This window comes from Bombus vancouverensis, chromosome 4 (genome assembly GCF_051014615.1).
Source record: "Bombus vancouverensis nearcticus chromosome 4, iyBomVanc1_principal, whole genome shotgun sequence".
Classification (NCBI taxonomy): Eukaryota; Metazoa; Arthropoda; class Insecta; order Hymenoptera; family Apidae; genus Bombus; species Bombus vancouverensis.
Window position 1 is genome coordinate 16,508,311 of NC_134914.1, and position 13,444 is coordinate 16,521,754.

Below are 13,444 nucleotides of genomic sequence, written 5' to 3' on the forward strand. Positions count from 1 at the left end.
AAATGTAACGAATTGAACATACATTTAAAAATCTAACTCAATCGAGGAAAGTCAGGTGGGGAAAAATAAATATAACACAAATTTATAAACATTGTACGAAATGAAATACACTTATTTATACATAAAAATATAGCAGTTCACAATAGACAATAGATTATGATAATTTCATACGAATAAGTGACTAAAATAATAAAAACAAGTAAAAATTACTAATTAATACTAATAAGTATGCAGTAAGCGAAATAAGAATCGATGTCAAATGATCGGCCATCGTTTCCTTTCCATCGAGTTTTCTAGAATTTAGCAATTAATCTTCGCTTTAACCAAAGTATCTTTCGTTATGCTTGCCTATTGACTCGACTTCCAATGTACATATATAATAAATAAATAATTCGTTTAAATACGAAACGTCGTCGCAGTATAAACAATAATTAAATATTGCAATAGCTTAAAAAAGATCGCTACTTTAAAATTGCTAACGTCATTATCATAATCAAATACAAAAACTCTTTGGCACCTTAAAATCTATTATAAAACTTTAAGTAAAATAGTGACTGCATTTTAATTAATATTAACTAAATGTAGCGTTGTTGATTCTTAAACGCATTGTCATGTCTTCAGTACCGTAATATGTATAATCTTATATATAGTGCTTATACTGAAAAAACAATACCATTTGAACGCTAACGAACACCGAAATTTAGCGCGAGAAGACTGTGGCATGTCATACAATACAATGATAGCCGGAGATCGGATTGATTGGGTTCGTTTTTCAATAATTGTTTAGTTGACTGTTCGAGCCACTTCCTTTTCGGGCTGAAAAATAAAGTCGAAATATATTTAAATTACTTTAAATAAATTTAGAGTACTTTTTCTATGTGATCAATCGAACCAAATACTAAATCATCAAATTTAGGTAAAATTATAGAAACTTACACGCAAAGGATAGAGGAACGTGCTGATGACTTGTTGACGATTTTTAGACTTGGCTTGGCAAGTGTAGCCACCCATGTCTTCCCATAAAAGTTCTTCTATTATTAGGTCACCGTTGTCCAATACTCTGTGTCGCAAGTTAGTTGACAGAGTTAGAGGTATGTTGTAGTTATCCACCCAAGTGATTTGTGGTGTTGGTTTTCCACTTGCTCTGCAAGGCAACACAACTGTTGCTCCAATAGTGGCTACCAGAGTAGGCGAGTAAAGAGTAATTACTGGGTCGCTTTCAGAACTGCAGTTACTGGCACCACCTTCGTCTGTAAAGAAATCGTTGAATGAGAAATTTTTATGTCTCGAACTGTTCGAGATTTCGTCAGTGTTGGAATGTTACAGCTGAGTCTTCTTATGAAAGAATCACAATTTATAATTAGAAATCTGGAAAATTAGTTGATGCGAGTAAATCGATGTTGGCACTTGACGAAAATCAAATAGTTTTATTATTATAATCATATAAAAAATGATAAACTATCTGATGTCGAATTCAATTGGCGAAATAATGCATGGGAAAGAGTGAAGAGAAAGAGCGAAGAGTTTCATGAATCACTCATTAGTGAAATATACGAATGTATTATGAAAGATAAGAGGCTTGCGTGACAGTTGGTCAAAGCTTCATGTTAATGTAGTTCCAGATGATTGACAGTTAATTGTTAATTGTATTCCACTTACTGTTAACCAGCAGCACCGTAGGAGTGGAGATCTTCACCTCTCTCGCAGAAACCGACGCACAGTAGATCAATCCAGCATCATCCGGAGTAACGCATTCTATCACGAGTTTCGAATTAATTCTGGCCACTCCTTTCCACTCTTCGGATGGATCGTACAAAGAATGCGTACTGGTTTTCACATATTCGATCAGCTATCACAAAGGACAATATCGGAAATTAATATTCTCTTCTTTCCTCTTGATCGTATGATATAAGAATCGTGTTTGATCGACTACTTGAACTACTTACTTGTTCGTTACTACCGCTTCCTGTAAACCAGAGAATTTCTGGTGGAGGACTGCCGCTAGCTTTGCATTCCAATTCCACTTTGCTTCTGTAATAACAGAAGAAATACAGTATTATCGGTTTACGCATCTATTCTCTTCGATGTGTGATATTTACCCCACAATGGTTTCGATGCCGTTTACTGGATTCTGTGTGATTTTAGTCCATGGCTCTACAGGCTGAAAATCGAAACGTTGAATGTTATCTTTTGGAATTTATTTGTACTGAGATTTTCCTAATCCCTAGGACAAAAAGTCCCATTTTTCGCAAATATATTTTCAAAGTTAAATTTTTAGAGAACAACGATTTAAATGCCATCTTATATTCATTACATTCAGCGTCCAGTGATCGTACTTATTGCAAATTTTTTTTTTTGCCTAGGTTTGGCCCATTTCCTAAATTCGTGAAAGTTTATTTAATTAATGAATTATGTTTACGTTACCTTCGATTCAGTTCGTGTCCCATATTCCGACAATGGTGTTAGGAAATTGGAATTGTGCTCTATCATTTGCCTGTTTATGCTTCTACGTTCGGCAGCTCGTTCAACGGCATGCCGCGGCAGGAATGAAAAAGGGTGTCCCGAAACCGTATACGATACGGTGATAACGCAAACGAGATTAATCAGTATTGAACAAGATCGCATCTGAAAGCATAAAATGAGGCCGTGAAAGGCAAAGTCGATATATCATTGGCAATTACGATCGGCAATGTTACCGGCTAACGATGTTACATGAAAGAAACTAATTTGATGAATGTGAAAGGACATTGTGCAATGATTGAATCAGAATGAACACTAACGTCATGCTCCTTTCGCAGAAATTGGACCGATTGAATATAACAATGCGGATTTAATTGCCGGGTTAGGTGCGCGATTTATAATATCGATTCATTCGACCTTCCTTCGAGGATACGAATAAACACAATTGGCAACAATGAAATTAAACTCTTGAGGACGCGACGATAATTAAATATCTCCGATAACAACCAGAATACACATTCCATTCTTTCTTTTTTCCTGCTTTCCTCTTTATAGCACCGTATTAATACTAGCTAGTTTCGTTTAATAATTTCGCTGAAAACGAGTTAATGATATTATGATTAATCCTTCATCGTTTTAACACACTTTCTCTTCCATAACGTTCTTTCTCAACTCATTCGATGTCCTTGCTATTGTAGTCGTACGAATAGATATCTCTAATAGTGGACGAAATTACGATCTACAGATAATGATGGATCACGTGGCGACAATTTTGAAACAATCTCGTGTTGAAACTAACATAAAATTTATGATACAGCCGGAGGAACCGTTCGCTCGGATCAGTCGCATGGCCTGCTTGTTAATGTGAGCATCGAAATCACCAAATTAAAGAGATTTCCTTATCTACCGTATTTTATTATCGTGATATAGACAAGACAAGACGCTCGATACCTTGGCCGCGTATCCTTTTGACGGTAGACTGACAACGTGTCGCACGAGGAATGCACGGTTTCCGAATGACATCTCTCGCTTCGACTTAAATCTGTATCTCTCACGGTTCCTCCACTTCGACACGTTCGGTTAGGATTTTAGAGGCGTGTACGTGCTGGCCGCGTCGTTTACCGTGACTTTCAGGCGTTCCCTCGGCGGAACGTTGTTCTCACGAAGTTCACGAACAAAATTTAGATGCTACCGCATCATTTTATCTTTGGTGTTCTCGTCCCGCGTTTCTCCCCTTTTTCTTCCTCTCAGTCACTCAGTCAGAGAGTCTTTGTGAGAGGAAGAAGGAAGGTCACGCGTACCGTTTAAAGAAGATTAAGTAACTCGGCTGTTAACAAGACAAGATGTTTGGAAATGAATTCGCGCGAGCGTTAATGAACACACATGCGGTGCAAAAAAATAAGGGAGAATCTGGAGACGATACGGTGCGACGTGGTGTGTGCGTGAGCGTGTGTGTCTCTCTTTTTTATTTTATTTTTTCTCCTTCTTCTTTTACTGGAAACACTTGCATGCAGCGTGTCCCGAGAACAGTTAAAAGTGGCTAAAACTTCCGAGGTTTACGACGGTTTTATAGTTTCGTAATGAGGATCGGTACTTAATTTCTTCGATGTTTCAATGGGCACCAGATCCATATACATTATATTTAACCGATTATGGGAAGGACTATTTAACTTATCTAGACAATAATTAGTTACTTAGGCAGAAAATGTTACGAATATTATATAAACAATGTTGTTCGAAATATTTAATGAATACACGTTAATTAAACGTGATTATGTTGGAGCAAAGAAAAGAATATATCTTAAAATATGAATAATTGAACATTTCAATGTTTTATGTTTTTGAAACATGTTAAATGTATGTTAAAGTAATTTGAAATTGTGAAAAAAGTTGATAATAATCGAAAATTGTAAGTTGAATTTATATTTAGTTCAGACTCGATTGTATGATGAAAGCAATTAGTTACTTTGCGTTAGTGTAATTCTGCGGTCGAAAATTACGATATATATATATATATATATAGGTAACGTTGTTGAAGTGTAATCAAAAACTGATATGACCACAGGTAGATGATGTTATCATCAGCCAGTATTTAGACATCTTTAAATTTCCTCGAGAACGTCATGATGAAATTAATCGAAAAGTGTCAAATAATTTGATGCGGAAAAAAGGATAAAATAGACTGTTCTATTAAAAATTGGGAAAATTGTTCGAAAATTTGCTTATTAAGATATATGTAACTAAAAATAGAATTCAGTTCTCCATGTGTTATCTACTTTCAAGGGACTGAGAAATATAAACTGTAAAATCTATATTTTAATCAGAAATCTTCCTTTCTATAAGAATTACAGTTATCTGTCCTATTTATATAAAGTTTATCTACATGTATCTCGTACTTCTCACTTTTTCACATAGAATCTATTTACACGTGGTTTAAACTCGGAAATTTTCAAATCGATATATATATGTGTATTCTGTTTAAAAAATTTCTTTCCTTTTTCTTACCTTGGAACTTATGAATCACGACGGATAATTGTCACAGGTAGATAAAGTCCGTAGGAATATCGAATCTGGTACTGCTATGAGATAGAACTTTTTATAAAGATACTCGCGCCGGAGATGCTTTCTAGGAGCGCACATCACGGGAGGAGGTTTCGAACCGAATGATGCAACTTCTTATACAATCTTCGCATCTTCCCTATCTCGCGCCCTCTTTCCGCGGAGCCCTTTAACGTATCGTAATCTAGATATGATATTAGCTAGCCCGTAAACTGCGATAAGGAAATATGCAGTGTGAAACACCAATCACGAAATGAATAAAAACTTTCGTCCTTTTCTCCTATTTTGTTCCTGTCTGTTTCTTTTTTTCTTTTTTTTTTAATTATATGCATAAGAGTATGTTACATACTTAGAAAAAAAGAAAATAAAATAAAATCAAATGAAAAAGAAAGAAATTCTTTTCTTCTAGTTCATTTCGTTTTTCTTTTTTCTTTTTCTATATGTTTGTAAAAATATATTATATTCTTGTCCAAAAAGTAAAAAAAGAAGAAACGGAAGGCAAAGAGAATTCCCTTTCACTCTGTTGCATTCTTTTGTCCTCTCTTCAAGGTATATCGTGTTCATTCAAGTCATGTTCTTAAACGAAAAATCGAAAGAAATGAAAGAATAAGCCTAAATGATTATCAGATTTCACCAAAGAATTTTTCTTTCCTTTTCAAAAGAATAAGCAACGTACAAAGGAACTGGTGAAGATCAATTATTATAATCTGACAAAAAGTGTTAACGTTAACTACGGTTCACTGACGGTCCAAGAAACTAGTCGATAATTTCTACTTTTATAGTAGTCTATCACTCGTGTAACGGCGCGAAACAGCGTAAAAGAGGGTAAAAAGGTGGCTATAAAACTAACCAATCGAGGATCCACGTTAGAAAAGTTAAACTTACCATTATTTCGTTAACTTTCTCTTGAAGTTCGAAAACGATTCAAGGTTTACTATTTAATCGACAGTTTGGCAGCGACGAATAAAAATACTGACTGAGCGTAGTCGAACAGATATTGACACATTTATATATTTCGAATATGGCAATGGACGCCCTCGCTTATACCTGATTGGACGAGACAGCGAAGAGTAGGGAGGGTACCAACATGTCAAACAATTGAATTCATTACCCGCGCGTCTCGTTTGTGCACGCGTAGGTAATAGTCGTACAATTTACTTCCACCCTCATCTATGCTCATCATCGATTTTTACTTCGAAACAGCCACTGCGATAATTACTTTTATTGAAACTGATCGTACCAAGAACGAGGCGTTCATAATTACCCCCAACTAGCTTCTTCTCGGTCGGATCCAAACGGTACGAAAGACTATCGAAACTTTTGTACGGGTACCCTTCAATTTGTCGGGATGTAGAGTTAATGTTAAAACACGTGAACTACTGTGAATGAGCTATGACGAATAATTGTATGGGTCTCTGATTAATTGATAGAATATCGTAAAACGAATTGATCTTATTGAATTGTCCACGCCAATGACTTATTAGCGATGGATTGTAAGCTCTAAATCATCTGCTTCTTTTCCAAGTCGTTAAGCGACTTCTGAACTTTTGCTAATGGATTTACTTATTTACATAAAAGAATAAGTTAATTTTTATTTAATGTGTTTGTTTTTGTTAATAATTAGCTTCGAAAATCTTTATTTTCTCATTTATTTTCCCATTTATAAGTTTATAAATTTATTTTTAATTTTATAAGATTATATGATTTCAGTATGTAACCAGTGATTTTATTTTTATGTGTTATATATATTTACCTATATGAAACCTAATGGTAAAAATGTATCACTTTGTATCCTTCGGTTCTTCGTAAACCGAATTCTTCGAACAGATAGCATGTCGGCATCTGATGAATAGGAGGGGGGTTAGTTAAAACATTTCTTATGGCGTGGTGTTATATCATGTTTATATACACATGTAATTTAGTACGTAATTTAAACAATTTAAAAGAAGATTGGAATTGAAAATTTTTGAGATTAAGCTATTACGAAAAATTTAAATATGTACACAAATATGTATAGAAATATGTATACAATCTTTGTTTACATAAGTGTACATTTAGTAGAATTTCGTTTGCTTCTTAATATGTTATATCTATCTATTATATATTGCAGGAAAAATGTAAATATACATAAATATATAGAATAAATTACTTGAAGCTGAAAAATAAAAAATTATCATAAATGTTATATATATATATATATTTATTTATTTGTATTTATATTTATACTTCTTATATTCTATACATCCTACGAAATTATGTATTAATTTAAACTTAAGTATGAAATGTGTATGAAAATATTATCCTCTTATAATATGAAAAGAAACGCATAGCACTACTTTAACTTAAAATAAATAGAAGAATAGAAGATAAGGAACGGTAAAAAAATATAATTTCTTTTACTGAAGAAAGTATAATTAATTTAATCGCAGAAAATTAAAAAATAAAATAAGATTATAATTTGCATTGGAAAAGATTTATTTTATAATATGTATCATATCTTTCTCAATTGATCATATATATTTCAATTTCCGGCCATTATTTTCATTAGTTCACGTTTGATCAATTTGATTACCTACTGCGATAATCTGAAATCGCGAATTACAATCAATGGATATTTTGTCGTCAAGGATGACCAAAAAGAAATGATAGTATCATCGAACTATTGCGTTGTGCTATTTTAAGAGAAATAATTTTAATTAGTCATATATATAAGATATTTAAATATTCATAAAAAAATTATTGCAATTAAATTTTTAGGAGAAAAAAATAGGTTTGGATATTTCATATATGTGTTATAGATGCATAGAAATTGTAATTATGTTGATTTATTTATTTTTACATTATTTAACATTGGAATAACAAATTACTTTTCATTTGACGTTGATTCCATTTCAATTGCGTTTAGTAATTTAGCCGTACTAACGATATCTTCTTCTATATTTTTCAAATTTGTATCAACTTCATTTATTCCTTTCAATACATCTTGCAAAACCTGCAAATTAAAAAGAAAGAATTACTATATACCATATTGTAACACATTGCAGTTTGTTTAAAGAAAAATATTCCTAGTTATATTTTCTATGAAACTAAATAATAAACATTTATCTTATTCTACGAAAGGTATGATAAGAAATACGATAAAACAATTTCTATATACAAAATTTTATTTTTATTCATAAATATAACCTCTAACCATTCTTATGTTTTGATAAAGTAACGTAACGTCTTCTTCTTTATATTGAAAGGGAGGTTCATAAAAAGATGCTGAAGATACTGAGCTATTGGTCATGTTCAGTTTATTATCCTATTATTACTTGAAACTTTTGTTACTTTTGTTATTTTTTAACTTAACTAACGCTGCCAAATTTTGTTTACATATATTAATTTTAAATTCCCTAGCGATCCTACTGAGGAGTATTTGTCATTTGTAGTTTGCATGGACATAGGAACGTGGAATAAGAATGATAATAAGAATAGGAATGTTCCCATGTCCATGGTAGTTTAATGTATCGTGTAGACGCATCATAAACATTTTAGATTCTATGGTGAGAAGGATTCTACAAGGAAACGAATTAATTGTTATATTTAAAATCGTCATAATTTGCATATTATATAAAAAGTAGTTCCATCTCTAGAATTTCTTACTTAATTTTTGTTGATCTATGATATTGATTTTATGATATTGGTTTCACATAAATTCAAAAGAGTGCGCTGATAGTTCTATATACTTTGTGTTTGCCTTTCTTTGTAAGATATAATAAGTTCAAACTGTTATTATGCTGACAATTATTAAAAAAATGTTAAAATAGATTACGCGAGAAATGACATTAAACGCGTATAACATTTGCTATTAAATGCAAAAGTAACTTAACAACATGGAAATGTATGTATTGATGTGACGTATAATGCACAAAAACAATTTATGATGAAGATGTAAGTTAAAATAGATTTCTCGATATTTTGTTTCTATTTCATAGTAAATTATACAATTTTTTAAGAAGGAATCTTGAATTTTAATGTATTTAAAAGTATAAAATAAAATTTAAAAAATTTACTTACATCATACGGAGTATTTTACACCATTGCGGAGTTTAAGAATATTTTTCTTAGATGTTGATTTGATTGTCATTATGTATAAAATGTTCTTTCATAAAAATGTGTTCAATTATAGTTACAAATGCATATTACTGAAGTTATAACTTTTCTTAATGCTGATATAAAAAGTATATCTTAAAATATTTCTAAAACAGTTACAATGGAAGCACAAACAGATAGTTCTGTTTTGCGACCACCAGTTAATTTAAGAAATATTAACACTGGCAATGTTTTTTATACACCTTTAACTTCATTTGCTGGTATGTAAATATTCATAAAAATAATTAGTTTTTCTAAATATTTTAAATTTCTTCTAAATTCAAATATCGTTTTTGGTCTTTATAACTTTTGCAGAAATGTGGTATCAAATATTCTTATGGGCTCTATTTTCTTCCGTTTTTGTTCACACTATAGCTGGTGCTATTTGTTTTGCTACATTAAGACAACATAAATATGGAAAGTAGGTATACATTTATTAATTATGTTCGAGTAATAAGAAATTTATAATGTAATGGATAATATATTATACTGATATTTATATCAGAAACCATATTAGTTAACAAATCAGATACTAAGTGCCAACTATAAAAAAATGTTAAATTTTTTTTATATGTATAATGCATTTAGAATATAAAATAACTTAGTAAATTTTCATTTAAAGATTCTTCCCATTGCTGATTATAATAATGGGTGTATTATTGCCATTAACATCAGGAGTTCTTAGTTCTGCTGCCGTTGCTTTTGTATACAGAGCATCTCGATATCCACTGCCACCGTTATATGCATTATTTTGGGGTATTGGTCAGACTGTTGTAGCAGGATGTGTTGGATTTACGAGGATATTAGCAACTTTATAATGTGAATCAAAGTTTGTAAATGAATGGTGCACAAGACATTGTTATTCAGGAATGTTGGATAACATATAATAAGGAGTTTTAAGATTTGAAAACAAATGAATAGTATTCTATTAGTATTAGTAATAGTAATTATATAGTATTAGCAATAGATAATAGAGTAATAAAATTTGTACATATATAATTGTATAATATTGTACAGATGTATTAAAAACTAGGTTTAAAATAATTATAAGATTTTCAAAGTAAAATATTAAAGAATATTATTTATTACTTATATAAAAATGAACAATCGTTTTAATAAAATTCCAATTATTTTATATTTTTTTTACAATTTGTTGCAATTCAGTGCAATACATAGTATAAAACTCTTGAATACATTTTTATACAAATTAATAATATTCATATTTACATACAATTATGTGTATTTATTCTCTATTCTTGTAGTTTATCACTTTTTAAATGTTGTTTATAATTATTTGCAATATTTTTAATTTCTACCAACCCAGCTTCTAATTCCTTCTGAGTATTAAGTTTTACTTCTTCATCTAAAGAAGTTAAATTTTTCAGCACCATATCTGTAATATAAATATAAGTATTGCACAAATAAATATACATTAATGGTGTAAATGTTAAAGATAAATTGATAAAAGTCATTGAATATTTAATACCATGGTATTTAAATAATATTTCCATCGTTGAAAGTTGCAATTGTTTTTGAAGAAATGAAAGAACTGTTGATACATGTCTTCCAGACATATGTAATACACTTTGTGTTGCTGCAATAAATAATATACTTGTGACTAAATGTAGTGCTAATGCAGGATCTTGTGTTGCATTAAGCTTTTCTAATAAGGCTTCTTTGTGGCCCAAGATAAATGGTCTTTCTTTCCTTTTATCATATTTTTTTAGCACTAAACAACAAATCGCCATTGCTGCATCTATAAAATTCAAAAAATCATCTATGGAATTTCCAGCAATAGATTTGTGTATATTAGTTAAGGGTTCATTCACATCCTCTGGCAAATCAAGTAGCAGTTTTTGCCTTGTTTCAGTGGTAATATTGTCAGGGAATCGGAGCATACTTTGCTGCGCAGCTAATTTAAATATCTCGTTGACAAAATCAGTACCAAGAGATTTTAGTAAGTACTTTGTTAAAGCAGCTTGATCCGCTTTATCTATATGCTTAATACCTTTGTCAAATATTTTAATGTTTGTTACTAGAACATTTAAACGTTCTTCAATTTCACTTAAATTTGTAGTTTTATTGTTTTGTGCTAACTGTTCTGCAATAGATATAGCATAATTGTTTACTTTTTGTTCTAAGCATGATGCTAATTCATCTACCAGGTCATCAATTATTACTAAATTATCATCTTTTGCAATTTCATTTTTAATATCTTCCAAAGATACTATTTTAAGTCCAGTTTTAGTCGATGGGACTTCTATATTTTCATCGTCGGATTCAGGATCGCGATTTTTTCCTTGTAGATACTTTCTTTTAGTAGATTTTGTTTTTGTTTCTCGCCCTTGCATACCACCACCCGCTTTGCCGGTTGTAGCTTTCTTCCGACGTTCTTCTTTTTTATTTCCTTTATTTTCAAATATTAAGTCCGCTGATTTAGATTTAATCCTATTCTCTGCTATCGTTTGGAACCATTGTCCACTAACTAATGCTTCTCTAGCCTTTGCATCTGCCATTGGCTCAAGAGACTTACTTAAAGATTGTAAGAATGCATCAGACATTACTACAGTTTTCGCAAATACGTACGTATTATACATATTTATTTTATTTTTCGCGATTTTAAGAAGCATTTCCATATCTTTATCAGAAAATACAGATGGTAAAAGAGGACTTATATCAACAAAAGATCCAGTTGCAATAGCTTCTTCAATATTTGCATCTATTTGATCTCTAATATTTGCACCTACCGCAACAGAATCTAAGAAGACTAAATCTTCATTTGGAAAATGGCGCTTTACAAAATTTGGTGGATCTGATATCCCAAAACGAGTAAGTGCATCATATTCTGAAAAATCATATTTGTATAAAACATTATATTTTATACTCGCTATTATTTTATCAACATTATTTCATAACAAAATATAATACAAACCTAAATAACCATTTTGTTTATAAAAATTATTTAACCATTCATTTTGACTTTTAGAATATATAGTTGGTATATATACACTATTTGTTCCTTGTTTTCCTGCTACTACACCAGGAATTTGTTTCATTTCCTGTAAGTTATCTAGGATTGCTATAAATTAGAAATATAGAGATATTAAATTATATCATACATTAGTATATTTCACTTATATTTCACTTATATTACATGTACTCACAAAAAAATATTCTTTCTGAAACAGAACACTGTCCTAAGATTCCTGATAGCGGTGTAGGCTTTGTGATTGCACATAAGGCTCCTCTTATTTTTGCTTTATTTCTAGCTATAAAACTTTCCGTATAAAAGACTTTAGAATCTTGGGGGTCTTGCTTACCATATATGTTTCTTCCTAATTCTTTTTCAATTACTGATTGTAAGAAATCAGCTGGTAAGTCATAATCTATTGTCAATTCTGACACATTGATAATCCCATGTTGGATTAATCTGTCATTGATTTCTTCTGCAATCTTCTTTATATAAGTTTTATCAATAAGCTGCCCAAGTATTATCTTTAATCCTTTGTTATGTTTTTCTAAATCATTTGCTACTTTGGATACTTGAGACAAATTAACATTGAGGATTTGTGATAAATCAACCATGTTGATTCTTCCACCATGAACGTACAATTCATCTTTAATTTCTTTGCCAAGATGTTGAGGTGTAACATATTCTTTACCATCGTTGGTGAATATTACTTCTAATAATTTACTCTCTATTAGCTTCGTTACAATTTCCACACAATTACGTTCTGATAATCTATGTAGAATATTAAAAGTATTATAGAGAGATATATACAAAATAAAAAATACGATAAAATAAATATATTAGTTCTAATCAATTTCTTGAAATAGATTAGATAGAATTAGATGTATGAAAGTTTACTATATTTCTGAGTTATATCAGAAATTCAATTCAATTGCATCCTACAGCTGTTTAAAATTACTCTGTAGTAAATATTGCTAATAATGTATGAGTAGTGAAAAAATAGAGATATCCATGTTTCATAAAAATAAATCATACTTTTGTAGCGTAGAACTTAGTTGAGCTTTCTGAAAATCAGCTGCTAGTCTTTTAACTTCATCCCAGTCTACAGTACTCATTTTAAATACTTGTAATTAAATTGCCAGGTTGTACAATTAAACACTTGACACCCTTTAACGTTGATCATACAATTGATAGAAGTACTAATGTATGTCAATTTCATATTTTATTGTGACATCTAGTGTAAATTGAGAGAAGTACAGCGTAAGTTAAATTAATTTCAAAAATTTGAAATTTTTGTTATAAATTATTGCTACTATCTAC

The 13,444-nt window shown here is 30.7% G+C and overlaps 3 protein-coding genes and 1 long non-coding RNA gene across 7 annotated transcripts; 1 reads left to right on the forward strand and 3 right to left on the reverse strand.

Moving 5' to 3' along the window:
* Positions 1-81: 81 nt before the first annotated feature.
* Positions 82-5,994, reverse strand: ImpL2 (Ecdysone-inducible gene L2). Of its 3 annotated transcripts, none has more exons than XM_033350501.2 (7): positions 5,905-5,994; positions 2,425-2,625; positions 2,100-2,161; positions 1,947-2,031; positions 1,660-1,849; positions 937-1,250; positions 82-816 (listed from the first exon to the last, which is right to left on the reverse strand). In XM_033350501.2, the coding sequence occupies exons 1-7, from the start codon at positions 5,905-5,907 to the stop codon at positions 784-786; spliced, it is 888 nt and encodes a 295-aa protein (XP_033206392.1). In that variant the 5' UTR covers positions 5,908-5,994; the 3' UTR covers positions 82-783. The 3 variants fall into 3 exon arrangements, with proteins under 3 accessions (XP_033206392.1, XP_033206393.1, XP_076474152.1); XM_033350502.2 differs by lacking the exon at positions 5,905-5,994 and adding an exon at positions 4,966-5,127; XM_076618037.1 differs by lacking the exon at positions 5,905-5,994 and adding an exon at positions 3,412-3,496.
* Positions 5,995-7,828: 1,834 nt separating this feature from the next.
* On the reverse strand, positions 7,829-8,441 carry LOC143302603 (uncharacterized). Its single transcript, XR_013058228.1, has 2 exons — positions 8,213-8,441; positions 7,829-8,011 (listed from the first exon to the last, which is right to left on the reverse strand). It is a non-coding gene; the product is annotated as an uncharacterized LOC143302603 (long non-coding RNA).
* A 298-nt stretch (positions 8,442-8,739) lies between these two features.
* On the forward strand, positions 8,740-10,229 carry LOC117166545 (transmembrane protein 170A). Of its 2 annotated transcripts, none has more exons than XM_033350576.2 (4): positions 8,740-8,952; positions 9,191-9,374; positions 9,469-9,574; positions 9,776-10,229. In XM_033350576.2, the coding sequence occupies exons 2-4, from the start codon at positions 9,275-9,277 to the stop codon at positions 9,969-9,971; spliced, it is 402 nt and encodes a 133-aa protein (XP_033206467.1). In that variant the 5' UTR covers positions 8,740-8,952; positions 9,191-9,274; the 3' UTR covers positions 9,972-10,229. The 2 variants fall into 2 exon arrangements, with proteins under 2 accessions (XP_033206467.1, XP_033206466.1); XM_033350575.2 differs by having other exon boundaries at positions 9,270-9,374.
* A 34-nt stretch (positions 10,230-10,263) lies between these two features.
* Positions 10,264-13,303, reverse strand: Ufl1 (UFM1 specific ligase 1). Its single transcript, XM_033350567.2, has 5 exons — positions 13,160-13,303; positions 12,318-12,895; positions 12,086-12,232; positions 10,640-11,998; positions 10,264-10,546 (listed from the first exon to the last, which is right to left on the reverse strand). The coding sequence occupies exons 1-5, from the start codon at positions 13,237-13,239 to the stop codon at positions 10,404-10,406; spliced, it is 2,307 nt and encodes a 768-aa protein (XP_033206458.2). The 5' UTR covers positions 13,240-13,303; the 3' UTR covers positions 10,264-10,403.
* Positions 13,304-13,444: the final 141 nt, after the last annotated feature.

Excerpts from the sequence above, each read along its gene's own strand:
- ImpL2 (XM_076618037.1), bottom strand. The coding sequence starts at position 3,483 with ATGTCATTCGGAAACCGTGCATTCCTCGTGCGACACGTTGTCAGTCTA. Across the intron at positions 1,251-1,659 it reads TACGGTGCTGCTGGTTAACA|ACGAAGGTGGTGCCAGTAAC; the intron begins GTAAGTGGAATA and ends ATTTCTTTACAG. Across the intron at positions 817-936 it reads CGTTCCTCTATCCTTTGCGT|CCCGAAAAGGAAGTGGCTCG; the intron begins GTAAGTTTCTAT and ends TTTATTTTTCAG.
- LOC117166545 (XM_033350576.2), top strand. The coding sequence starts at position 9,275 with ATGGAAGCACAAACAGATAGTTCTGTTTTGCGACCACCAGTTAATTTA. Across the intron at positions 9,375-9,468 it reads ACCTTTAACTTCATTTGCTG|AAATGTGGTATCAAATATTC; the intron begins GTATGTAAATAT and ends TAACTTTTGCAG. Across the intron at positions 9,575-9,775 it reads AGACAACATAAATATGGAAA|ATTCTTCCCATTGCTGATTA; the intron begins GTAGGTATACAT and ends TTTCATTTAAAG.
- Ufl1 (XM_033350567.2), bottom strand. The coding sequence starts at position 13,239 with ATGAGTACTGTAGACTGGGATGAAGTTAAAAGACTAGCAGCTGATTTT. Across the intron at positions 12,233-12,317 it reads TTCAGAAAGAATATTTTTTT|CAATCCTAGATAACTTACAG; the intron begins GTGAGTACATGT and ends TCTAATTTATAG. Across the intron at positions 10,547-10,639 it reads AATATTATTTAAATACCATG|ATATGGTGCTGAAAAATTTA; the intron begins GTATTAAATATT and ends TTTATATTACAG.